This window comes from Equus przewalskii, chromosome 24 (assembly GCF_037783145.1).
Source record: "Equus przewalskii isolate Varuska chromosome 24, EquPr2, whole genome shotgun sequence".
Lineage (NCBI taxonomy): Eukaryota > Metazoa > Chordata > Mammalia > Perissodactyla > Equidae > Equus > Equus przewalskii.
The window spans coordinates 6270659-6297429 of NC_091854.1; the positions used below are offsets into that span (position 1 = coordinate 6270659).

The window sequence follows — 26771 nt, forward strand, 5'->3', positions numbered from 1 at the left end:
TGCTGCGACAGTTCAACAGCAGCTAAGTGAGGATGAGTAATCTGGATGATTGTGACCTCAGAGAATAACCAACATGTGGACACTCATCCCAGCTCTGAAACAAACCATCCAAAATAGCACTCATTCATTCATTCATTCATTCAACAAATATTTATTGAGAGTCTACGATGCGCCAGGCACTTGATTTGTCCTAGCAGGCACACTGTCTATATGAACAAATAGGTCATTCCTTTGGCTACATCCTATACAGTAGTTCCTCCTTATCCTCAGTTTCACTTTCCAAGGTTTCAGTCACCCGAGGTCAACCGTGGTCCAAAACTATCAAATGGAAAATTCCAGAAATAAACAATTCAGAAGTTTTAAATTGGGCTGCCGTTCTGAGTGGCATGATGAAATCTTCCACCCTCCTGCCCTGTCCCTTTGTCCAGTGTATCCACCACACCGTATATGCTACCTGCCCATTACGTAGCAGCCCTCTGGGTTATCAGATCGACTGTCTTGGTATCACAGTGCTTGTGTTCAAGTAACACTTATTTTACTTAATAATGGCCCCAAAGCGCAAGAGCAGTGATGTTTGCAAAGAGAAGCCATAAAGTGCTTCCTTTAAGTGAAAAGGTGAAAATTCTCAACTTAATAAGGAAAGAAAAATCATATGCTGAGGTTGCTAAGATCTATGGTAACTTTTATTACAGTATTTATATTATGTTACAGTATTATATTACAATTATAATTGTCCTATTTTCTTATTAAGTGTTGTTGTTGTTCATCTCTGACTATGCCTAATTTATAAATTAAACATTATCACAGGTATGTATGTATAGGAAAAAACATGGTATACATAGAGTTGGGTACTATGTGCAGTTTGAGGCATCCATTGGGGTCTTGGAAAGTATCCCCCTGCATAAGGTGGGACCACTGTAATCCTCAATACGCTGAGTATAAGATAATTACCATAAAGTGACTTCAGCTCACTGCGCTTACCTAAAAACTGGATATAATAAATGAGGGGCAGACGGTGCTAGGATTTCATCAGTTTTGCTCTGCTCTTATCAATATGGAAAAATAATATGAAAAGGCTAATTGCTACGTTTTGGCTCCTTGACTTTTCTCTGTTCCCTATTTTCTATTTTGCTTGCTCTAAGTAAATCTCATCAGTTTTTCTAACCCCACCGTGATAATCTGACTTCTCTCTTTTCTACTAACTAGGGCAAAATGAAAGCACACATATTCTGTTCCACGCATCTTCGCAGCCTTCATTGACCATGGCCAGGTTCTCACTAACCCATGCCTAGGTGACTACCAGAGTCTTCTCGCTGGTCTCCCGGCATTGAGTGACCTCCCACTACAATTTTACATACCACTTTTAGACTTATATTTGTACCCCTCCTACAACCACACTAGAATTTTACATTTATTGTATTATATGATTAAAATCGGCCTCCTCCACTGGACCATAAATTGCTCACTGTGAATCTGTGATGCCTAGTCTAGCTCTTGACAAGTATTAGACACTTGAGAAATATCTATTGAATAAATGAATATTATTTTCAGGATACATTTTTTTCTTACTTATTGTTGGAGTCAAGACTCTGCTTTACTCAAAGTCAAGAGGCTTCTTAAATCAAACCCAAAAGGCTCAACCTGATGAGAAGTGTCCTCCATTAATGACTCCTCCATTCCCTTCACCTTCAAGGGGTACTCGTGCCCAAGGGAGGCCTCTCCCTTTCCTGTCTTCAGAAAATGCTGTGGGTGTTTCCATTCCTCTGCACTTGCTCATGCTCTATTTTAAACCACAGGTCTGTTCCTCCAAATTGTATGCCAAATACAGTGACAACTGTATTATTTCCAAAGAATTTGGGTTTTAGAAAAATCCTAGAGAACTTCTTTTAAAAACCCTCACTTCTAGAGTAGCCATGACCCAATGAGTGGCTCCTGAATATGGTTAACACAAACACAGCAATTACACTAATTTCAGGAATTAACCCCAAATTTGAGAATTTAAATCCATTTTACCTTATTAAGAATAAAATGTGCCAGGTAGTCCCCAATAAGGTAAAATGAATTTTAATTCTCAAATTTTATTTGCTCTTATATAAAGTAAAGTAGATTATGAATGAAAATGTGATGACTTCCTAAAACAATTCATCCATGAGACCATTATTACTGTCTGCTTTAATCTAAAAACCTACAGCTCATGAGCTCCTACTGGGCTGCCAACAGTAGATTATAATTTTTTTAAGCGTTCTGTGATCAAATATATTGAGGAACCTCTGGTGTAGTATATTATGTAGGAGAGGAAGACATTTCCTCTATCCAAAGTGGGTTCGTCTGGCCAGAGTATGAATTAAATTCACATGAGACAGAATAGGAAGAGAAAATTAAACAAAGCTTTATGAGGAACCATGGTCCGGGGCCTCTCTTCCAGAAGGAAGAAAGGCCACGAAGAAGTGGGGTGCACAGAGTGGTTATATACCCCCAAACAGGGTGTTTCACATATGATTGAAATGTTCCTCCCACAATAGTCACAAGATTGCCCTGTCCACACAGCACTTGATGGACACAGCAGGTAGTGGTCTGCTATCTCGGAGGGCGTAGCAGGAGGCAAGTCTATTGTCTCGAGCTGGGTGGTCACAGGTGAGCGTAGCAATCAATTCCTAGCCTAAGGAAAGATGCTTAATCCTTAAAGAAATGCCAACGTTGGGAGGGGGAGGGAAGTCAGTTACAGGAGGTTACCAGACAAGCACAATAAACAAATGCAGATTTAAGTCCTTGCCTTCCCCATTGATTAAGAGTTTCTAGAGCTATCTTTACAGATGGAGAGTTCCTTTACAATGTAAATGTCTCTTACAAAAGGGTAAGTAAATTCTACTTTTCAGTTGCTTTCCTGTCTGCAAAGAAACCAGCCTCAAATAATCCTCATGCCAAAGAGACATATCTTGGGGTGGCCATTTCCAGGTCCCCACAATTATCAGTCAAGTGAGGACAGTGGTTTTTAAAGGAGAGCACAGACAACAGTAGTATCAGATCCGGGAAAGGTCAAGGAGAATTAAAAAAAGAGCAGTTGATGTTAGTGACTCCTTGTATTTACAAACATTTTCAGAAGAATTTTAAAACATCTAAAACCAAAATTTATACTATTCCCAAAGATGGAAATGTTAGCGCTATTACTCCTCTTCCATAGACAGGAAAAAAAAGACTCACTCAAAATAATAGCGTATAATAAAGTTCTTCTGACTGTGCATTCTTTTTCTTTTTTCACCAAATAAATTTAGAAGATTAAGTTTCCCTCTCCCAAAACTGTGGTGTCATGGCAAGGGTATCATCAAGTATAATATATAGTAAAATAAAGCTGTACGAGCAAAAAAGCATATAAATTACACCCACACACATTCAAGAATTAAGAGCACCTCAATAAATACACTTTTTGTGTCATAAAGTAAATCATAGTATGGAAGAGTAAGGAGTTTGAAGATGAAAGGTCTAGGTTTTGATTGGGGCTTCAACACTTATTAATAGTGAGATTTTCAACAAGTTGCTTATCTGAGTTGCTGTGAAGAGTAAATGACTTTACATATGTAAATTTTAAAAACATAATATGATGCTCCTGTGAATTCATGTCAGGACTTTGCCAACGTTGTGAGAACTAGGTTCAGGGGAAAGAGCAGAGGCTTTGGTAACAGCAGCTCTCACTGAGCATTTGCTATGAACCAAATACTGTACTAAGGGCTTTTCTTCTCTCATTAATTCCTCACACCTACCCAATGTAGTACATACTGTATTAGGTGGAACCATGGGAACAAGCCATTTCTGTAGATCAAAAATGGTCAATTATCAGCAATTTCATATGGTTTACACCATCATCTGCCCAGATTGGAGAAAGTGAAACACAGAGAGACTAAGTGACCTAAGTTTGAAAAGCCAGTACCTGGTAAGGTCAGGTTTACAAGCCATGTAGGTTTATGTCAGTGACCAGTAGGTCTAATAGTTTAGGAGATGTAACCTCTAAGCTTTAATCAAGTATTATATGCATGGCATTCGAGAATATACAAGAAGCCAAGAAATGATGCCACGGGAAATTCAGCATAAGAATCAAATGTTTACATCAATTAAAATAGCCCTTCAATGAATTGTTCCTCACCTTCATTTAGCCAATAAATATTTACTCAAGATCAGGCTCAATTTCTAACTTCCTGCTAGAAGGAGCTTCTTTTCCATCCCTCCTCTAACTCTTACCAACTAGAATTCATCTCTTTTTTCAGTAGCATTTTGCCTTTTAATATATCTGATTACTTTCAACGAAAGTAAAGGTTTCTTGAGGAAGGCTCAATAAATATCCAACTTGAGGTTGATATCAAGTCTGCCATATATGCAATTTCTTAGGAGTAAAGAATCACAACACCTCTATGGGAATGGGTGATAAGTCTTTCCTGATCTCCCGGGTTTAAGGGGTCCTTTCATCTGAACTCATCTGGAAACTGCTCTATGAAGGTCTCATGTTATCACTTACTGTTTCATATGCTTAGACTTTGTCTCTGGAAGTAGAGTTTAAGTTTCTCAAGGGCAAAGATTAAGCCTTATTCTTTGACTTCACACACTGCCGCACAAATAGCGTAAAGCAATAGACCTTAATCAATGGACATGTACAAAAATGAACAGCTCCGGGGAAAGTCCTTGAGAAAGGAAATGAACTAAGAGAGTAGCAAAGCAAAGGAGAAGAAGGGGCACTTGTGCATTAACACCTGCTCCTCAGAACTAAAGCCAACGAGTACTTCAAAGCCTGGGTAGATATCTCGGCTGTCTTTTTAAAGAGGTGTGTAAGGAAATCACCAGCGTGACCGCCCATTGGCCAGGAGGCGATGCCGCGAACGCCGCGGGCCGCACTAGGTGGAGGGGGCGCGGGCCGGCGAGCCGCCCTCTGGCCGGCAGGGGGCGCCCTGCAGAGGGCCGGGCCCCGCGCTGCCCCGCCCCGCGCGCCCCGAGCCCTCCCGCCGCCCGGCGCCACGCCCGCCGCAGGCCGAGGGCCAGTCCCCCGCGCCCGGCCTCCGGCAGCCAGCTCGCCGTCCCGCCCCACCCCGCCCCGCCGCGGGACGGGTAACGGTTACGAAGCACTTTCTCCGCCGCGATTTCTGCTTAGTCATTGTCTTCCAGGAAACAGCTCCATCAGTTGGAAGTCAGCCCTCCCGCGGCGGCAGCAGTCTCGGGAGCCGCAGCCACCAGCGCGTCCTTCCCGGGCCGCCGCCGCGCCGCCCCCGGCCTCCCTCGGGCCCGAGCGCAGGCCGAGCTCCCGCCGCGCGGGGCGGGCAGCCTCGCGCTCGGCTTTCCGGCCTCGGGCCCCGCGTCCTGCCGGGCGGCCTCCTTCCCCGCCGGGCCCGCTCCGTCGGCCGCTGCCATGGGCACCGACAGCCGCGCGGCCGGGGCGCTCCTGGCGCGGGCCCGCACCCTGCACCTGCAGACCGGGAACCTGCTGAACTGGGGCCGCCTGCGGAAGAAGTGCCCGTCCACGCACAGCGAGGAGGTGAGGCGGTCGAGTGCGGCCCGCGGCGACTCGGGCTCCCGGGCGGACCGGGCGGGCGCGGGGAGAGGCTCGGGCGGCGGGAGGAGGCTGCGGCCGCGGTCGGCGCGACCTCGCAGCCACACCTGCTGCTCGGCGCCAGGCGTCTTGGAAAGCTTGGCAGGTGCAGCTGACCCCGAGGGCCGCCTCCATCAGTGCTCGGGGCCGACAGCCGCTCTCAGACCTGTTAGATGCCTCTCCCGGGCCGGGGGTCGGAGAAGGCCAGCTCCCCGCCCGGCCCCTCTCCCCACCTCGCTCCCTTCCCCCCACGGGGTCCAGGGACAGAAGTAGTTTAGAGATGATCTTTTCGAGGGTTGAAATGAAGTAGTAATAATAATCCACTTAGCTTTTAGGATGTTGACCATAGTGTCTCTGTTGCCGTGAGGCAAATGACTGAAAGCTCAAATTCAGCTTTGCAATAAGGTATATATTTTTCTTGCCGAAAATTAAATCTGCCTCAGTTTATTGGCCTAAAGACTACTCACTAGTTTGAAGCGGCAGAGATCAATCTCGAATTATACACTTGTTACATATTTGTTACATGGCTGGTCATTCCTGAGCGGAGAGTCAATCATTGACTGCACTATTAATTGCTGAGGCATCTTGGTTGTATGGGACGATTTTAGTGTTAAGAAATAATAAATAAACCTTTAATCTAGGAGCTCCGTGACTTTGGGAAAGTTACTTTGGGAAGTCTATTCACATAAATTTGAAGTTAGATGATAATGTCTGCATCAGGTCGTTGTGAGGATTAAAAGCCTCACATATATGAAAACACCATAGAGGAGTTTTCTCCTTTATCATGTCATTCAGTCGGAAAGATAAAACAAATGTGGATTAAAAGGAAAAAACTTCCTAAACTCTGTCACATTATGATGTTCTCAGCTCTATATTCCTGCGCAGCTTCTGCCCTTTTCTGTAAGGCGTTGGTAAAGTGCTGTGTAGCAGCACCTGGCATCCCTCTGCGTGTGCACTCGACCTGTACCCTGGCCTGGGGTTGGGAGAGAGCACCCATCAGGAGATGAGGACTCTTGGGTGTAACTTTAATGGAATCAGAATTCGTACCGTATTCTGTGTCCAGGTTCCAACCGGTTTGTGTGTCTTGTCCTGTTTAAACCACCCCCACTTGAATTGTTTCTCCCAAAGATAAGTATTTCTGTGTTTAGTCCTAGACCTTTACTTTCCTCCAGGGCTGATGGTTCAACAGAGCAGTTTGCATGTATATTGATGATATGGGGTGAAATTTTGTCTCTCATCTCACTACAACACAGTCTAAAGTAGTGGTTTTCAAAGTTTTTTGACAGCACACCCAGTAAGAAATGCATTTTACCTTGCAGTCCTTGCAATCCAAAGTTCATAGTTTATACACACACCCACACACACAGGTCCCATGAAAAGATATTAACCTTTACTGCGTATTCTGGTTTTTTTTCTATTCTAATTATTAAAAATTTGATTTCCTAATGCAGTGAGTCACACCCCACAATTTGAAAAACATTATTCAAAGGATTAATTCTAGTTTGTATGTTTTATTTTGGGTGCTGCATACAAGAGACAAAACTAAAAAAACTAGAAAACATTTCAGGAGAACTTGAAGGTATGGCAGCATATTGTAGAGTAAATGTGACAACTTAGGTAGAATGGGCGATGAGTGTTTTGTTTCTTTGTAAAGAAGGACTTTGTAACAACCAGAGCTCCAAATTAGAATATGTTACTTGAAACAGTTTAACCTCATTGAATAAAGAAACTGAATAAATTACTCATTTTTGAGAAAATTTACACATTGAGTAGAGTTCAACTAAATTTCCTAAAAGACCTCTTGTAGGTGTAGTGTTTCTTTTTCCCTAACTCAGTGATCTCTGCCCAGATTTTTTGTTTCACTAGAATTTTATGAAATCTTGTTTTTTAAAGATTTAATTTTTCCTTTTTCCTCCCCAGTCCCCTGGTACATAGTTGTGTATTTTCAGTTGTGGGTCCTTCTAGTTGTGCTCTGTGGGACGCTGCATCAGCATGGCCTGATGAGCGGTGCCATGTCTGCACCCAGGATCCGAACTGGCGACACCCTGGGCCACGGAAGCGGAACGTGCGAACTTAACCAGTCCGCCGCGGGGCTGGCCCCCAAATCTTGTTTTTTAAATGGGCCATTGTAGGACTGCTTTGCCCAATTCTTTGTTCTATGGATATTTGACCAATTGAATCATGTGGTATTTTTAAAACTCTTATACAACTGCAGATCTAATGATATACTAAATGATAATGATACTTACCTTGGGTGATAAAGTGTATATGTGATAAGATTGATGAGAACAGAGAACAAAAAAGTACAAGGTTAATGTTCAGTCAGTATAGGTAACATATAAAAGATTAAAAATCACTAGGCTTGTGATATAGTCAATGAATTTCTCATATTATTGTGGCATTGGACTGTTCTGATTTGTCCTGACATTTTGCAGCATCCAAGGTTAATTAGAGAAATGGTTTCTCAAGAAGGGGGTGAATACTCTGAAGACATACTTCCTGAATTAAGGAATTCATCAGGAAAGCCTTAAGTATGCAAATGAGCCATCCTTCCAGAGGAAATTTTCTAAAAATTCTCCCATGATTTGAGCCAAAGCACTCCTGATGGAATTGTTAACTTCTAGTTGGTCCTGCTGCCTCAACTTTTACTAATTTTTAAAAGAATTTTGTAGGAGCCAGACTGGTGCACAGCAGTTAAGTTCATGCGCTCAGCTTTGGTGGCCCGGGATTTGCAGGTTCAGATCCCGGGTGTGGACCTAGCACCACTCATCAAGCCATGTTGTGGCAGCATCCCATGTACAAAATGGAAGATGGGCACCAATGTTGGCTCAGGGCTAATCTTCCTCAGCAAAAAGAGGAAGATTGGCAAGGGATGTTAACTCAGGGACAATCTGCCTCACCAAAAAAAAAGAATATTGCCTTGTAATTCTGTCTGGAATGATTATCAACTAATTTTTATCTACTGACTTAAATTTGATTATAAATATACCTTCCATAAAGACTTAGACTTTGTAAATTGAATTCATTTGGGTTATTGTGGATAGCACATAAATCGTTGTGGATTGTAAATCTTAACATAGGTGACTCTGAGCTCTTGAATTGATAAACCAGTTGTCCCTTGTAATTATCTGTAGTAAGATAGAAGCAGTAAAGTGCTTTTATCAGTTTTTGTCGTAAGCAGTCATAGATCAGATAGTTCAGAAGTGTAGTCTCTGTTGTTGCTATTAGGAAAGTGCTTTTGCAATTCAGGGACTTGCTTCTAGTTACACATTTATTTTTTCTTTGATTGCCCACAATGCAAAGCACTGTACCCTTGGATATTTATAAGGCATTGATTTCAGACTGCTAGTGTTGGCCCATTAGTGGTCATAAATCAGTTTAGTAAGTCATGGAGCAGCTTATTTTTTTCTGCTTAACAGAATAGAAGCCATCAGAGTGCCTGGCATATAGTGAATTGTCGATTTTTGTTCTATGTATGGAGGTCCTCACTCACTATGTATGTCTTACTTTGGACCCTTATCAAATAAGTTTGAAAGACACTGATATAAGAGATAAAATATGAGTAAACACTTTAATGAATTTGCAACATACTATAATGTCAGTGTAAAACATTTTTTTGTTTGTTTATGTAAGAAAACATTAAAGACAGGTTGGAAGTGGACCCGAGTGTTAGGAAATGACTTAGGGACTGACGTCATGCAAGTTGACTTCTGCAAGATATGACTGAGGTGGTTCTTAGACTTTAGAGTATATATCGATTACTTGGCATGCTTGTTAAAATGCAAGTTCTGCTGCCCTTAGAGAGTGATTCAGCAGGTCTAGGATGAGGCTCAGGAATTTGAATTTTTAATAAACACCACAGGTGAATCTGATGTAGGAGGTGCTCTGGCCACACATAGACAATCATCTGTTTGTCTTTGAGAGATATAGCATAATGGTTAGTGTTAATTCTAGCCTGGCTGGCTGGGCTTGGATCCAAGTTTATGAATCTTATTTTTTTTTCCTGCTTTATCTCCCCAAACACCCCCCACCCCCACCCCGTACACAGTTGTATATCTTAGTTGCAGGTCCTTCTAGTTGTGGGATGTGGGACGCCGCCTCAACGTGGCCTGACGAGCGGCGCCATGTCCGCGCCCAGGATCCGAACCCTGGGCCGCCACAGCGGAGCGCGCGAACTTAACCACTCGGCCACGGATATGAATCTTGAGATTCTTTTTTGTTTCTTTATGAATGCTTTTATGTCTCAAAAGTTTACTTAAAGTTTCATTGGTACAAAAACACTTAAAATAATTAGATATTGCTGTCAAGAACACGTGAGAATTAAGAGGATAAAAACAGGTCTAAATTTATCTTTGTTGAAGGAGACAAAAGCCTTGTAGAATTAAAATTTTGGTTTGTATGGCATTATTTCCTATTGATATCTTCTTTTTCCTACTTATCAAACTAACACATTCTTGTTGTAGAAGTACTACAGAAGAGTGTATAGAATTTGATTAACAGCTTCAAAATGCCTTCCTTTTGCAGCTTCGAGATTGTATCCAAAAGACCTTGAATGAGTGGAGTTCCCAGATCAGCCCGGATTTGGTCAGGGTGAGTGAAATGTGAATGAAGAAATCATGTAGTTCAAAAGGGAAGTGAAGTAAGCAGGAAATAAATGTCCTCAGTTCTGATAGGGAAGTCAGAGAGGCAGGTCACGACTCCCTGGGGCTGATCTGCTGAGATGGCAGTCTGACTCAGGAGGCTTAAGCAAAAAACAGAAAATCTCACTCTGTGGCCAACCCTTCTACTAGACGAGATGTTTGAATTCCCTGTGCTCAGTTCCTACGATAGTTTCCTCACCGTGTGTTCTGTTGCAGTTTATATTTGGCCTAGTAGAGGAATGACTGTCAAACAGCTTTGGTTGGTAGATTGCTTTGGTAGACTATCACTCCAATAATACCATCACTAGAAATAATTCTTTATCAGTTTCTGATGAAACAGTAAGGAACTGTGTTTCATTAAATGTCAGTCAGTATATGGCTATTATCATAAATGTTAATATACAAAACACCTGTCTGTAAACCACTCTTTGGAATCCAACTCAGCCAAAGGCTCATGACAAATTACACATACTTTGAAAGTATAGCAGAGGACGTGTGCTAGAAATACTTGTTTCCCTGAGCATACTGCAAGTTTATAACTATAGCTGCTAGGCAGGCATTGATTAATATCTTTGATCAGTCTGTCTCTCTGAAATGACCGTTCACTCTATGCATGACTTGTAAACACTTACTGAGCCCTGATATGTGCCGGGCATTTTAATGTGCTCAAGAATCAGGGGAAAGCCCTCACTGTTTACTTTGTTTTAATCTTATAAATGTGAGTTAATATGTTTCTGATTTATGTGTCCTAACATTTTATTCATAAATTTTTCATTATAATGAATTGGAACGGCCTTTAGCTTTTCTATTGTACTCAGAAAAAAAATGTTTGTGATTGATGTGGAGAGTTTTTAACACGTCATTATCCAGGATGGATAATATTTCTTGTTTTTCATTGGTTTCTTTTCTAAGTAAAATTATTTACTGCGCCAGTGGTTCTAACTCTTCACATACCCTCCCCCCATTTGTTTGTTTTTGATCATGCATTTCTGTGAGTATCTGATCAAAACGAGACACTTTTTCTGAAAATGTGCACACACACACAGCATTTTCCCTTTATTTCAGGACTTTTCAAACCTTATGAAGCCCATCCAGGCCTCAGGTTAAAAACACTGTTGTCTTATGGGTTCTCTACTTATACAGGGCATTATGGACAAGAGAAAATATATAGCTAATCAGAAACATTAATTTTATATTTATTTATTGTAAATATCATTTGTTTATTATAGGAATTTCCAGACGTCTTGGAATGTACTGTGTCTCACGCAGTAGAAAAGATAAATCCTGATGAAAGAGAAGAAATGAAAGTTTCTGGTAAAGTCCAGCCTTTACACTTTATTTTGTTATACAGAGCAAGTGATAGTGAGGTCTTGTCAGGCATGGGAATAAGCCTTTCTTTGCTTCTGGTCTGAGCGACTCAGTCGTTAAGTATGGGAAATATAAAGATTCTTTTTTTTAACATAATTTTAATATCAGCTCTAAGAGGGAGTTATAGGAGGTCAGTGTTGGCTACTTCAGTGGAGTCAGAATAGAACTTTGCCCTGCTGTTCTTCGTGATGTTCTCGTTGATTTATGTCTTGGACTTCAGAGCAGTAAAGATCAAGGTGAAGGAAATGGAAGAAATAAAAGGCTTAAGAGCAGTGTCTGCCCAAAGCAAGCATACCCCTCCCTTCCTGGTGTGACAGTGCTAAGCAATGGCTAAGGTCACCTGGGAGTGTAGAAAGAAGTCTGGGCAACAAGATTTATGAACAGAAATAAAATACATGTTATACCCATTCAACAAATGTATTGAGTGGCTACTACTTTCCAGAGACTCTGCAAAGCTTAAGGAATGAAAAAGTGCACTGTTGCCCTCATCTGATAGTCAGCACAGCATAGCCATCAAAAGCTTGAGGTTAACTAGATTGAAATTCCCAGGTGTGCAGATTACTGACTGGTATAATCTTGGGCTAACACACTATTTAACTGCTCTGAGCCTTGGTTTCCTCATCTATAAAATGGGGTGCATCTGTTTCACAGGCTTCTTTTGTAAGTTAGATGAAATAAAAGAAGCATTTAGCACATTGCTTGGCACAAAGTGCGTGCTAGGTAGCTATTTATTACCATCTGTGGTTGTGTTGTGGTTGTTATTTTATTACTATTGGGGTGGACATATAACATGAGATAGGGCACTATCTTTTGACTCTAATAATAATAACTACCATTTGTTGAGTCTTGCTTTGTCTGGACAGTGTACTTGGTACTTTTTGGTTATATTTCTTCATGTAATTCTCAAAACAGTTCTGCAAGGTTTCTTATTCCCACTGCACAAGTAACATTAAATAACTTGAACGTTGTCATACAGCCAGTGAGTGGTTGAAGCAGGAATCCATCCAGGTGTACCTGACTCCAAAACCCATTTCTTTCTGTTAATTTCTCGTGCTATTTGTGTTGGAAAGGAAGTAACAGCAACACTTCCTCAGTGGTTGATTTTAGTTCCTCATGATGTAGATCCATATTGGAGCTCTTACAAGTTGTCCTCAGTTCCTGGAGGGCTAGAGATTTTGATAAGCATCAAAATTCTCCCCATATGAAGAGCTTTCCTCTCTCGACTTACCGAAAAATGCCTCATCTTTCAGAGAGGAGAGCATTTCACATGGCGTGAATTCTGGCCAGAGGGAGAGTGGTGGGGAGAGTTTTCATGGAGTACAATTCTGGGAGCTGAGGTTGGACTGCGTGGGGAAGATTGGCTCTCACCCACTAGCGGAGCTGTGATGGCTTTTAGAGATGTAACATGAGGAAAGCAGTGTTTTAGGAAGATTACCTAGCAGTAGAAAGGAAAGGACACATGTAAGAAAGGTTGTATGAGGAAAAATTGTATATGTTGAACACCAGGCACTTTATATACGGGTATTTCATTAGCCCTGTTTCTCTCCATTCCCCTTTCTGATTTTCTCTCTTCTCGCTCTCCTACTACTTCACCTATTTGTCTATTGAGTAAATTTAGATTTTTGAGTAATGAGTTTACATAAAGTAAATATGTATGTATAAAGTTGAGTTGAAATCAAGCCAAAGCCTCAATTTCATAAATATAGAAAACTACTCAGCTTTCCTGGTAATCAAAGAAATGCCAATCAACGTGGTCCTGGGCAGGTATATATTGTACCTACTAAATCAACAAAAATATATATATATTTTTTTTAATAGCATCCTATATTGTTAGGAGAGCAACTCCTAACTTTTAGTGTTCTGGTGAACTGGTACAAATCTTTTATAAAGTCAGAGGTAAATAAAATAGAACAAGTCTCACAAAAAAAGATATGTCCTTTGACTCATACTCACATTTCTGACAATTTGTCCTTGGGAAATGCTTCAGCATAAAGTTGAACAAAAGTTACCAAGATGTTTATCTCAGCATTATATGTGATAACAAAAAACTGGAACTAACCTAAATGTTCAAAAAGCAGGAACTCATTTAATAAATTATACCCTATTAAAATGGCAAAACAGGGGCCAGCCCAGTGGTGCAGTGGTTAAGTCTACACGTTCTGCTCCAGTGGCCTGGGGTTCGCCGGTTGGGATCCCAGGTGCGGACCTACACACTGCTTATCAAGCCATGCTGTGGCAGGCGTCCCACATATAAAGTAGAGGAAGATGGGTGCAGATGTTAGGTCAGAGCCAGTCTTCTCAGCAAAAAAGAGGAGGATTGGTGGCAGATGTTAGCTCAGGGCTAATCTTCCTCAAAAAAGAAAAAATTACAGAACAGTGTTCAACTGTTAAAAATGAGTACATAAAATTATTCATTAAAAATACAGAGTATAGGGGCCAGCCCAGTGGCATAGTGGTTAAGTTAGTGCACTCTGCTTAGGCAGCCCGTGGTTCACCAGTTTGGATCCCAGGCTGAGACCTACACATGGCTTATCAAGCCATGCTGTTGTTGTAGGTGTCCCACATATAAAGCAGAGGCAGATGGGCACGGATGTAGCTCAGGGCCAGTCTTCCTCAGCAAAAAGAGGAGGATTGGTGGCAGATGTTACCTCAGGACTGATCTTCCTCAAAAAAATAAAAATTAAAAAAAATACAGAGTATAAAAAATCTAAACAGTAATTGCTTTCAGTAATGTCTATTGGCAAGTTTTTTGGTCTTTCTACGCTTAAAGGTTTTCCTCATTTCTAGAGTGAGTACATTACTATTATGATAAAAAGGTTTTTAAGATAACTAAATACTGCATAGAGGTGTAAAAAATATATATTTATTACTTAAAGGTAAACCAAATAGAAGTGAAAAAATGTTATACCCTCCTTCATATGATCAAGAACTAGAAGGTAATGTCTAAAAATGAAATGATTATATTAGGAAGGTGGGATTGTTGGGGTTTTTTCCAATTTTCTCCTCATTACAAGTAATTTTAATTTAGTGTTTATATAGATTTTAGTTTATTGGAGAAAGTATACAATGTGCTCCATTAATGTTTAACTCATAAAAATATATGTATTGAGTAATTGTTTCTATATTTTATCTGATCTACCTTCTAATAAATGGGAAATTAATATTTGCTTTTTTGTGTTGACAAACAGATATTTGTTGGCAACTAGCATATAATTTAAAAATTACAGGGGCTGGCCTGGTGGTGCAGTGGTTCAGTTCACACACTTTGCTTTGGCACCCTGGGGTTTGCCGGTTCGGGTCCCAGGTGCAGACCTAGCACTGCTTGTCAAGCCATGCTGTGGTAGGCGTCCCATGTATAAAGTAGAGGAAGATGGGCACAGATGTTAGGTCAGGGCCAGTCTTCCTTAGCAAAAAAGAGGAGGATTGGAAGTGGATGTTGGCTCAAGACTAATCTTCCTCAAAAAAAAAAAATTACAATGGGAATATACTTTAATGTCTTAAAATGAAAACTATAAAATAATGTTACTAGGAAAGAAAAATAACTCATTCAGGATTATCTGTCATCTTAGTATTGTTAGCAGTGTTAATACTATGTAGTAGAGTGTTACCCAAATGTGGTAATCACTTTTGTTTTCTTTGTTACTCAGCAAAACTGTTCATTGTAGGATCCAACTCTTCATCATCAACTAGAAATGCAGTTGACATGGGTAAGCAAAACTGTAACTTTTATCTTCATAGTGGACTTTAACTTAGTGTGGGTATATTAGTTATATCTTGTGTTCAGGTCCAGGTAGAAAAGAAAATAAGCTCATTCCAATTTTACCTTTTAAAGTTCTAGCCTAATTTCTTAAGACTTCCACAGAAGCATACTGACTTACATGGGGTCATATTTTGATATATAAGAGGAGTGCAAAAGATGTAACATAATCAAATGTTAACTATATGTTTGGAGATAGAAATTCTTCTTAATCATATCCTTAACCCTTGTAGTACTATAGATGAAGTACGAAAACAACAACAAAAAACCAGCATGTTTATCTGTTTCAGCACTTGGTTAGGTTATTGTGATATTACAGTTATTCAGTATTTTTTCTTTTAAAATATTCTTCCGGTATTTATATATGTTGAACACTTAAATAATTAGCTCCTTAATATGACTGTAGAGTGAACAATAATCATTAAAAATAAACTCTTAAATTATTTTTATGGAAATTAAGAAATTATCTACCTCTATAAATACCGATTAAGACCATAAATTCAGTTTTTCAGAGTCTCAAGCTTTATTCAGTGCTGTGACTACCAATTACAGAGTATTAAGTCAGAATTCTTGTGATCATCCATATGTGATACTAGCAGAACTGAAGAAGAAAGTTTTATGCAGATAAGGAAGCTACAAAAAATCCTGGGGCTTAGGAAACAAGGAGGAGGCCTGTTCCCCAAAAGGAAGAGCATGTAGTAGCTGTGAGTCCCCAGGAAGGAGGCAGGTCAAAGAAACCCATTTGTCTGCCACACAGCAAGTACATGAATGGGTACTTAGATTTTTTTAAAAGATGGAAATGTTCTAAATGACAGGTAAATTATGAAACTGAAGGAAATCTGTTATACAGAAAACTTGTGAAGGGTATGGACAGAATTCAATGGGAGGCTTGAAGGACATTAGAAATACTTGCTTTTATATGTAACAAACGTTTATCCTCTTTGTGTTTTCCTGCACATCAGCCTGTTCAGTCCTTGGAGTTGCGCAGCTGGATTCTGTGATCATTGCTTCACCTCCTATTGAAGACGGAGTTAATCTTTCTTTGGAGCATTTGCAGCCTTACTGGGAAGAATTAGAAAACTTAGTTCAGAGCAAAAAGATTGTTGCCATAGGTACCTCTGATCTAGACAAAACACAGTTGGAACAGCTGTATCAGTGGGCACAGGTAAAGGATGGCTAGATCACGATGCCTCTGGGAGGAAGTTGTCTCTTAGTCCTTGCTGCATACCATTGAGCATCATGCACACAGTGGACACTCACTGTGGGTCACTGTTCCAAATGTGGGAGTTTTGAGGCAGGCTTTATCTAAAGCATTCGATTTTTCCCCCCTCAAATACATGTCTAATTGAACTTAATCTCATTTAAAATGAGTGGTAAAAACACTAGAAAATGTGTATTGAAGCATTCATAGCCAAATGAATTAAGGCTGTTTCCTTCAGTTTTACTTATGTGATAAAAACATTAATTTTTCTTTAGGTATTATTAGGCCATGGTTCTAATTTCCTAAGTAAAGGAATATCATATATAACAAATATTTTGATGAAAGTTATTTAAAGATCTATAAGACAGTTCACACAACTAAATGTGGAATAGGTGTCATAAATGAGTCACCCTCCACTCTCTGGCCTAATAACCTACAAAATTATTAGAGAAGTTGCTTACTAGTATTTTACCTTTACTCTCAGTATTTTTCTTTATTCCTTGTACTTCATCCTCAGCCTTCTCCTTTTCAGAGCTTTCAGGGGTTTTTTTGTTTTTTTTTCCTTTTTCTCCCCAAAGCCCCCAGGTACATAGTTGTATATTCTTCGTTGTGGGTCCTTCTAGTTGTGGCATGTGGGATGCTGCCTCAGCATGGTTTGATGATCAGTGCCATGTCCGCGCCCAGGATTCGAACCAACGAAACACTGGGCCGCCTGCAGCAGAGCTCGCAAACTTAACCACTCGGCCACAGGGCCAGCCCCCAGAGCTTTCAGTTTTTAATGGACAGGAAGACCCTAGACAAGTCCCTTCTCCCTTTGACTTGGTGATAGCCAGAATGTGGCTAAGATCCTGCTGGAAAGACTTGGGTGGTCTGGAATGTACTTATGAATTAACCAGGGCAGCTATTAGAAATTACTAATTCTTTTTCAAAATGTCTCTGATTAACAGCCATATTTTATACTTTAACATTAAATATACTTATCATTTCTATTTGCTTCTCTACCTTTAAGACACATTCCATCCGTGGCTAGAACCATCACGCTTAGAATCATGTTTGTTTCCGAGGCAGATGTGTTAGATTGCAGGTTCCAGCAGGAGACTTTTCAGTAGTGCAGTACTAGATTGGCTTTCCCCCCTCCTACAGCAGTTTTCCTTTCCTTGTTACCACTAACATGTTAGAAAAGCATACATTAATAAATATATTCATATAAAACTATTTTATAAACTTTAAGCACTGTAGAATGATATTTCCCATGTTCTAAAATTGAGTCCTTTTATTGCTTTCTACTTTTTGTATTACTTAATTTAGTGGAGATGCCATGATTTTATTTTCATTTCTAGGTAAAACCAAATAGTAACCAGGTTAATCTTGCCTCCTGCTGTGTGATGCCACCTGATTTGACTGCATTTGCTAAACAATTTGACATACAGCTGTTGACTCATAATGATCCAAAAGGTAAGACTGATGTTTTCACTTACAGAGATTGAGCATGAGCTTTTATCTTACAAGAAGCTACCTGTTAAAATGTAGTTTTTAATTGTGTACAGTAATAAATGTACAATGCTATTACCTAGAACTATTCTTAATGGTTAGTTCAAAACATATATGCCTTTAGTTTAATTTCCGGGAGCTTTAGTTTTGCCTTCTTGCCAATGGGAAAAAAGGTGAAGAGTCATTTCCTGAATATCCAGTCTGTTGAGGTTTATAAATGTTAAGCTATACAGAAAAGATCTTTTAAGATACTCTAAATAGGATTTCATATAATCTTGGCTAGTACAGCAAAGATTGCACCAAAGAGCCACTTAATTAAAGAGGGTAAATATTTGGAAAAAAGAGGCAGATAAAATTTAATATGAGGGCCTGACCCAGTGGTGTAGTTGTTAAGTTTGCACACTCTGCTTCGGTGGCCTGGGGTTCACAGGTTCAGATCCCAGGTGTGGACCTACACACAACTCACCAAGCCGTGCTGTGGCAGTGTCCCACTTATAAAATAGAGGAAGGTTGGCATAGATGTTAGCTCAGCAACAATCTTCCTCAAGCAAAAAGAGGAAGATTTGCAACAGATTTTAGCTCAGGACCAAACTTCCTCACACACACACAAATTTAATTTAAAACTTAAAAGCATCTTAGGATAAGTAATTGATTAAGATTTTATTAATTATTACTATCAAGATATATATGTTTGGCATTAATCAGAAAAATTTGATTAATGAGAATGGCCTGTCCTTCTATAGAATAATTTTTTATCAACATTTTACAAGATAGCTAGGAAAGCTAGGAAGAGAATGTTTAGCACTTTATACTGTTTATTAGCTGTCTGCTCCATTCCCATTTTTTCAGTGTTGCAAAGGGAGCAGAGGAGGAATTTTACTTACTAAATGTATAGGCTCTCTGAAACAGTATTTTTGGTATAGTCATAAGTGAGAAATGTCCTGTGAAAGTTTTAAATCTCCATTACATTTTATAGAGATTCTAGTTTAATAACTATTGGAGGAAATTATATTTTATAGGTGATTCCTGAAGGAAAAGCATTTAGCTTTTACTTCCATGTCTGAAAAGATGGCATGATATTGGTGGTTTGATTCACCTTGTTTATTTTTAGGATGCTTAATGGATAACCTCCTAAGTCTTTAGACTGTTTATTAGCAATCTGCCTCATTCTCATTTTCTCACTGTTTTGTAGGAAGAGGAGGAGGAGTTTTAATAATTATTGTTCCTCAATGCCAGGCATCATGCTAGATGCCTCAGATTATCTGTAATCCTCCAACGGCTGAAACCAGGCGTTATATTGCTGAGGAAGTAGAGCCTCAGAGTTTAGCAAACTAGCCAAGCTCACTCACCTGGCATGGGGCAAAGTTTGAACTTGGACCTAGGTCCTGCTAAACTTGGAACCTTTTCTCACTCTACTGTACTATCTCTCTGATTGAAAATGTGTTAGAGTATTTCAGCCTGAAAACCATACTTTCTTATCAGTTTCCATTTAAATGATACCAGAACAGGAGACAATGACTTTTGCCTCCTCCTTCAGTAGAGCTTTCACAAGTAAGTAATTAGATTCATTTAAAAAAAGTCATTTTAGTGAAAATCTAATAAAGAAATGCTATGCTGATTTATTCTGAAATATAAACTATTTAAATTTTAATTTTCCATGTGTTGGCAGATGTATCATTTATCTGTTTACTTTGCAGGGGCTCTTCCAACAGCGTTTGTTACCAACAGCTGATGGATGAGCCTGTACCCAGTTCTCACTCCACTTGAAAAAGACTCTATCCTTTTTCCAGTAGGAAAGGAAATAGGAAAAGACTAAGATGTCTAGTATTTTATTACCATGTTATCTAAATGTTGGCATGTGGTTCATGTGCTAATATGTGATTGTTATGACAAAATATACTGTATATTTTTATAAGATAAGAGATTTAATCCTTTTTTTATGTTTTTGTATTACTGATATAATTTGACACTTGGTTGTCTTTCAATTTTAATTCTAAATCCTTTGATTAGAATTTATAGGCTGATCCTACATACACCATTAATGAATCTTCAGACACTTTGATCCATAATGAAGAAATTCTCTTAAAAGACGTGTCGAGTTTACGGATTCTAAAGAGTTAATGTAGTTGAATTAAAAGTATGTAGTTAAGCTAATGAGTAGCAGAGTTCTTTGATGTGTCATATTTTTTATTTTTTAAGCAATCAAGTTGTAAAACATTTAACTCTGCTTGTTATCTAAAATAGAATTTTGTTTATACGTCCCCTAAAGGCCTTCTTCTGTTTTAAAATTACCCTTATTCGTCAGAAAGGGTTTATTTTCCATTACTCTTTGTCCTAGAAGTTGTGGTAACAGTTTAACGACAGTCAGGGTAAAATTGTGAAGTAAGTGATCCTGACTTTAGAACTTTCCCCTTTTTATTTACTTTACCCCTCCCCCCTACTCCCATTAAATCTAATCTGTATTATGCCTCTGTTCCTTAGGGTCCTCTTCTCTGTTAGACAATCTGATAAACAAATCTGTATTAACGTTGCGTTTCCAAAGAGGCATTTGTGTTCTGTTTATGAAAACTACCATTTACTAGCTGTTTGACCCTGGGCAAGTGTTCTCACCTCTCTGCCTCAATTTCCGCGTGTAAAGGGGGAAAATAATATCTATCTCATAGGGTTAACTGGTGGATTAAGTGAGTTAATACAAGTAAAGTACTCAGAAAAGTGCCTAGCACATGATAATAGCTAACGTTTGCTAAGAGTTTACTGTTGATGCTGTGCAAATAGCACAGCAGTTCATTTGGAGCAGACAGGTCCTTTAGTGCTCCCAAATCACACCGTATAGATATTTAATCCCTATCTGTATGGTTGGTTCGGACCCCAGTGGAATCTTTCCATATTGATTGATTCAACAGACATTTGAGTACCTACTATGTGACAGGCATTGTTCTAAGTACTGGAGATAAAGGACTAAGTCAGACAAATCCCAGGTCTCATGGAATATATATTCTAATGGAGGAGATGGACAATAAGACACACGTTAAATGTGATAAGTGGTGGTATATGCTATGGAGAAAAGTTGGCTGAGGAAGAAGAGTGCCCAGGTTAGGGGTTGTTATTTTATACAGGGTAGTCAGGGAGGCCTCTCCGCTAAGTTGACATAAATCAGAGACATTAATCATTAATCAGAAAAGCAAGAAGCGAGACAGCTGTGTGAGTATCTGGAAGAGTGTTCAGGAAAGAGCGAGCAGCTGATTCAGAGGCCCCGAGGTGTGAAAGTGCTTGTGGATTTCAGGATACAACTAGGAGACCAGTGTGGCTGGAGAAGAGGAAGTGAGGAAGGGAGTGGGACATCAGAGCAGTAGTAGAGGGCTTGGACATAAACGTGAAATTAGAAAATAATGATTTCATCAGAGAAATGCACATCAAAAGATAACCATTGGCAAAGATTTTTTAACTGATGGCTGGTGAGGATGTGGCAAGATTAGCACTCTAACATTATCATCTGCTGGTGGAAGTGTGAAGTACAGCCTTTCTGGAAAGTAGTTGGCAATATACTATGTATCAAGCCTTAAAAATGTAGTATTTGTGCTTTGACCCTGTCATTCCATAGCCAACGTGCATTTTAAGAATGTTCAGCATAGCATTATGTTTATCAGCAAAGTATTAGGAAAAACCTACATTTTTGGCCAACATTAAATGTATAAATTACAATGTCTGTATAATGTAGTATTGGGAGAATTATTAAAAATGACACTTTCACAGAATATTTAATTACATGGAAGAATATTCATAATATATGTGGAAAAAATAAGTAAATTAGTCTGTAGCTACAGTGTGATTTCTAGTTTTGTAAGATATGGAGAGAGAGAAGATAGAGAAAAAATGTTGAAATACATGGCAATGGAAAGGGTCTGTCTCCAATTGATAGGATTATGGGTGGACTTTTTTTTTCCTTCTTTGTACTTTCCTATATTTTCCGTGGCTTTACATTAGAATTACCTGGAGATCTTTTAAAAAATGCAGATCTCCAGGCTCCACTCACCAGAAGTTATGAATTAAATGGGTGGGGGGACAGGAATAGATACTTTGAAAAGAACTGCCTGGGTCTTTCTAATATTCTGGTTCAGATTCTTAGCACAGATTAAGGATAAGCATATTTTATATTCAGTTCTGAGGTATTTCTTTTGTTGTATAGAAATGCTTACCCACATAGTAAAGTGCTTTTATTTTCTAATTTAACACGTTGGGTTTTTATTTGTTATTGTTGTTGTCATTTTTAAGAACTGCTTTCTGAAGCGAGTTTCCAAGAAGCTCTGCAGGAAAGCATCCCTGGCATTCAGGCACACGAGTGGGTGCCCCTATGGCTGCTGCGGTACTCGGTCATCGTGAAAAGCAGAGGAATCATCAAATCAAAAGGCTACATCTTACAAGCTAAAAGAAGGGGCTCGTAGCTACGACTTAGGATCATAACCTACTGACTTGTATTTTCCTTTAATATCAGATAAAATTGAGATGTGTAAAAGTTTAATTACTGCCTGAAGGGGTGTCACTGGGGCAGGTCGTCTTTAATTACATTTGACAATATGTTGTCTGTCAAGTTTTAATACTTCTCTTGCCTCCATGTCAGTTCACTTACATGAACCACTGTATTGTTTTCATTAAACTATTGTTTTCTAATTGAAATTGTCTATAAAGAAAATACTTGCAATATATTTTTCCTTTATTTTTATGAATAATAGAAATCAAGAAAATTTGTTGTTAAATATATTTTGGCCTAGGCATCAGGGTAATATATATATACATATTTTTGATTTCCAAAAAAATTCATTAATTGCTTCTGATTCTATAGTATAATAAAGCAACTTAGTTAGAATTGTTCAAACTGAAATACTGCAAGGTATTTTTCCTGTCATTGATAAGATGACTATATCTCGGAGTAACTGGAGTAGCTGGGATCTACTAATAGTGTTAATAAAATTCATTTCTTCAATACATGAATGGAAACTTAAATTTTTTTACGTGTCCTTGCTTGTAGTTTACCTGTAATGATTGAACCTGGTATTCTTGTGCCATATTTTCTCTTGCTGTTATTTATAAAGACAAACCAAAGTAAATCTGAAAAGGAGACTAGAAGCTTTGAAATTATTGTTTGGGGGTTTTTATAAAAGTAACTTTTACCACCTCCAGATGCTTTTTAATTCTTCATCCATCCTTAATATTTTGCTATTCATTGAAGAATATTCAATAAGTATTGAGCACTTACTATGTGCTGCGCACTGTGGGCTCTGGAGAGAGGACAGGGCACAGGGATTAAAAATCAGTTGAGTAAAACATGGGGTATTTGTTCCCCACTAATAACTGACTATGAGGGTCTAAAAGCCAGAAAAGGGGTGAAAAAAATCTTTAATTCAGGGCCATTGTTGTCTGTTTAGGTAATTTCATTTGAGATACAGTCTTAACTATTTAAAAGCAAAACAGTATAATCTAAACTTTAGAGCTAGAAGTGACTATAGATCATTTAGTATAATTCCTCTTTAGTTTAAGAACCAGAAAATAGCAAATAAATAAGCTGTGACCTTTAATATATACTATAGGTCTCCTTAATTCTATAAATTTGTATCTGTAACCCAAATAGTTTGAAAAATTCTTTAAAAAATCACTTGCATCTCAATCAATACTTTGAAATCATGTATCTTAATACATGGTTTATAAAACTAAACTAATTTTATATACATAAATTAATATATAAAACTAAGTTTGCTCGATTTTTTTCAACTTAGGGAAAAGAACTGTGGTTCCATATCCAAAATAAATACACTAGGCTCTTTTCCTATCCTAAGTAAGGTTTTGTGATTTACTGCTTGCATAATTTGATCATTAGAATTATAATTTGAAATCAGCTGATTTGCCTGTTAAAACTTGTTTAGACTTTGAGCTTCCTAAAGCCTGATAGAGCCTTTATATTAATTGTATGTAATGTTATTAAATGTATATAGTTAACTTTTTTATTTGGAAATGTACAACATTTTTCATATAACATAAGTCTTTAAACAAATGCTCATTTTAATTTAAGCCTCTACAGGAATTAGTCAAGATATTTTAAGAGGAAACTTTAATATCACATTTATTGTTTTTTAAAACACTAGACTTAGAAAAATAGATTGAAGGTTTATTTTGAAAATGGAAAAAAAGCTTATGTTGCTAATGTATCCAAACTTCAGCAAGAGCTTTACTGTGTGCTTTTTCCCCCGCTCTTGACAAAGACGCCAGATTATAGATTTGTTTTGTGAAGGGGATCATGTATGGAATTTTTAGATGAGTGTTTTGTTTTTTTCACTTCTGTACCTTTAATTTCTGTTACTGAATAACCTTTTTTGAAAAATTGATTTTTTTCTAAGACTGTAATTTTCCAAGCTGATGTTCACATCTTTTTTTTCCATGACCTATCAGAATATAGTGAATACTTTTCAGATATTGAAGGACTTAATGTTTAAAAAGCCATAAAATAAAGAGCGGTAATACTACCAAATAATTGCTTAAAGAATTGCTTAAAGTTGAAAGCTTAGTTATCAATAGTGTATATAACATATGTTTTCTAAGCAGATGTGTATCCAGTGACCCAAGGTAGAAAGAATTTATATAATTGTTTTTTTCCAGTAAACATGAAAAGAAGCTGCAACTTGTTATTACATTTCCAAAATACACTGGAGCCTTACTTTAACACAACGTACTGTAACTTGGAATTCCCATCCAGGAAACTGTAGTCACCAGAAGAACCAAGGTGTCTTATAAAATATGTTCATGTGGTGTAAATTCCAAAGACCACATTGTGCCGGTGTACTAATCGAGTACCCGTGCCAAGATGGCCGGCGCTAGAACTCGGATCACAAATAATAGCTAAGAATTTTTCTTTTTCTTTTCTCAAAAAAGACTATTTAGACGGCTGTGTGTGAAATGGGAAATAAAGTTATTCTGTTTTGAATGAATGGTTTAGACTTTTCCCTACCAGAGCCAAGTAGTAACTGAAATAGGATCTTGATTTTCAGTGACAAAAGGTTTAAGGCTCAATTATGTCTCTTTTGTACAACAGATTTTCTTTCTAATTTTCCACCTAGCATTTTTAATATTTGGGAATGTAAGCAATTGATATATTTATTGTATATTGGCCAACAGTTCATCTTTCTGCCAAATGTATATTTAGAGAAATTTGAAGTTCTTTTAATGAGAATTTAAACCATTTGTGTTTTCATGCTCAAATATACCAACATATGATTCTAAGTCTATTTTTTTTAGAGTTCCTAATGTACCAGAACTTGTACATGTCATTTTCCCATAAAGTTGGTGATAGATGTCAGTTTTATTTTTGAAAAATATGTAACATAACTTGCATTAATATTTTTTATGGTTTTCAGAATTAGAAATACACTTAGAAGGGGAAATGTTTTAATTAGATAACTCTACTTTTATGTGTATGTAGTAGTATAGTATAAAATAAAGGCAAAATATAAAACATTAAATATTTATAATAGTTTTTTAATTTTATCTCTATTATGAATTTAATTAAAATAAAGTGTGAGTTGTATATTTCTTCATTGAGTTGTTTCAATAGTTGCAAGCATCCTGGAACATTATATTGATTTTGAACTATTTGAACTCAAACTGAATAGGATTTGAAAATAAATTGTGAATAATTTTTAAATATCCAAGCCATAAAGCTATTCATGCATTCATTTAACAAAGATTTATTGGATGCCTATTATGTGCCAGGCACTGGCAAGGTGTTGGCAGATAGACACAGATGAAAAACCACCGTATCTTCAAGGAGCACATAGTATATTGTGGGGAGAGAGATCTGCACGTGGACAAGAGCAACGAAAGGCTGCATCTCTTCATGACAGAAGTGGTGAAAAGCAATTAGGGACACGTGGAAAGAAGTGGGGCTGGGGAGCAGGGTAAGGACAAGAAAGGGTCCCCAGAAGAAAGCCTTGGAGTCAGATCAGAGGACGAGGTGTGGGTGGGCATTCTGGGCAGAGGCCCTTGTTCGACTTGTTTGTAAATATGCTTTTGTTGAATGATGATCAGTTTATATGTAAACTTTATTTTTTTTAATGTTTTTACTGTTTTTGGTGAGGAAGATTGTCCCTGAGCTAACATCTGTCCCAATCTTCCTCTATTTTTTGTATGTGGGATGCCATCATAGCATGGTTTGATGAGCAGTGTGTGGGTCCACACCTGGGATCCAAACCCACAAACCCTGGGCTGCCAAAGCAGAGCACGCAAACAGCCTCTAGGCCACTGGGCCAGCCCCCTATATGTAGACTTTAGAAATTCAGTGAAAATTTCTTCAAGAGCTTGTTCGTATATTGAATGGCTTCTGTTGAGACAGGAGTAGGTAAGGCTGGAAAAGTCAACGTTTTATGAAAGAGACTAAAACTTGCCCAAATCCCCTAAATATATCAGGATATGGCTGTATGTAGTTTCACTACCAGAGAAGTCAAACAAAACTGTAGTATGTATCCCTCAGAGATGAATAAATGTATAAAATGTAATACAAGGTTTTAGTGTCTGTTGGTGCATCATTTTAAGAAGGTTCATGTTTTATAGTAAGCATTACTTATTTTGACACAGCTCTGTTTTCCCTGTTTCTTTGCTCACTGTTGATTCCTGCTTCCTACTCCATTTAAGTTCACCTTTTTCTTGCTTAAGTATGTCCTTAGTAATTCTTTCACTGAAGGTCTTTGGGCATAATCTTTC

At 38.3% G+C, this 26771-nt stretch overlaps 1 protein-coding gene across 2 annotated transcripts; it reads left to right on the forward strand.

The window, feature by feature from the left end:
• Positions 1-4963: 4963 nt before the first annotated feature.
• On the forward strand, positions 4964-26571 carry GCLM (glutamate-cysteine ligase modifier subunit). Of its 2 annotated transcripts, none has more exons than XM_070592473.1 (7): positions 4964-5515; positions 10094-10159; positions 11439-11523; positions 15225-15284; positions 16297-16499; positions 17876-17990; positions 22299-26571. In XM_070592473.1, exons 1-7 carry the CDS (start codon positions 5390-5392, stop codon positions 22466-22468), a joined length of 825 nt encoding a protein of 274 aa, XP_070448574.1. In that variant the 5' UTR covers positions 4964-5389; the 3' UTR covers positions 22469-26571. The 2 variants fall into 2 exon arrangements, with proteins under 2 accessions (XP_070448574.1, XP_070448575.1); XM_070592474.1 differs by having other exon boundaries at positions 5012-5515; positions 19724-25609.
• The last annotated feature ends 200 nt before the right edge of the window (positions 26572-26771 follow it).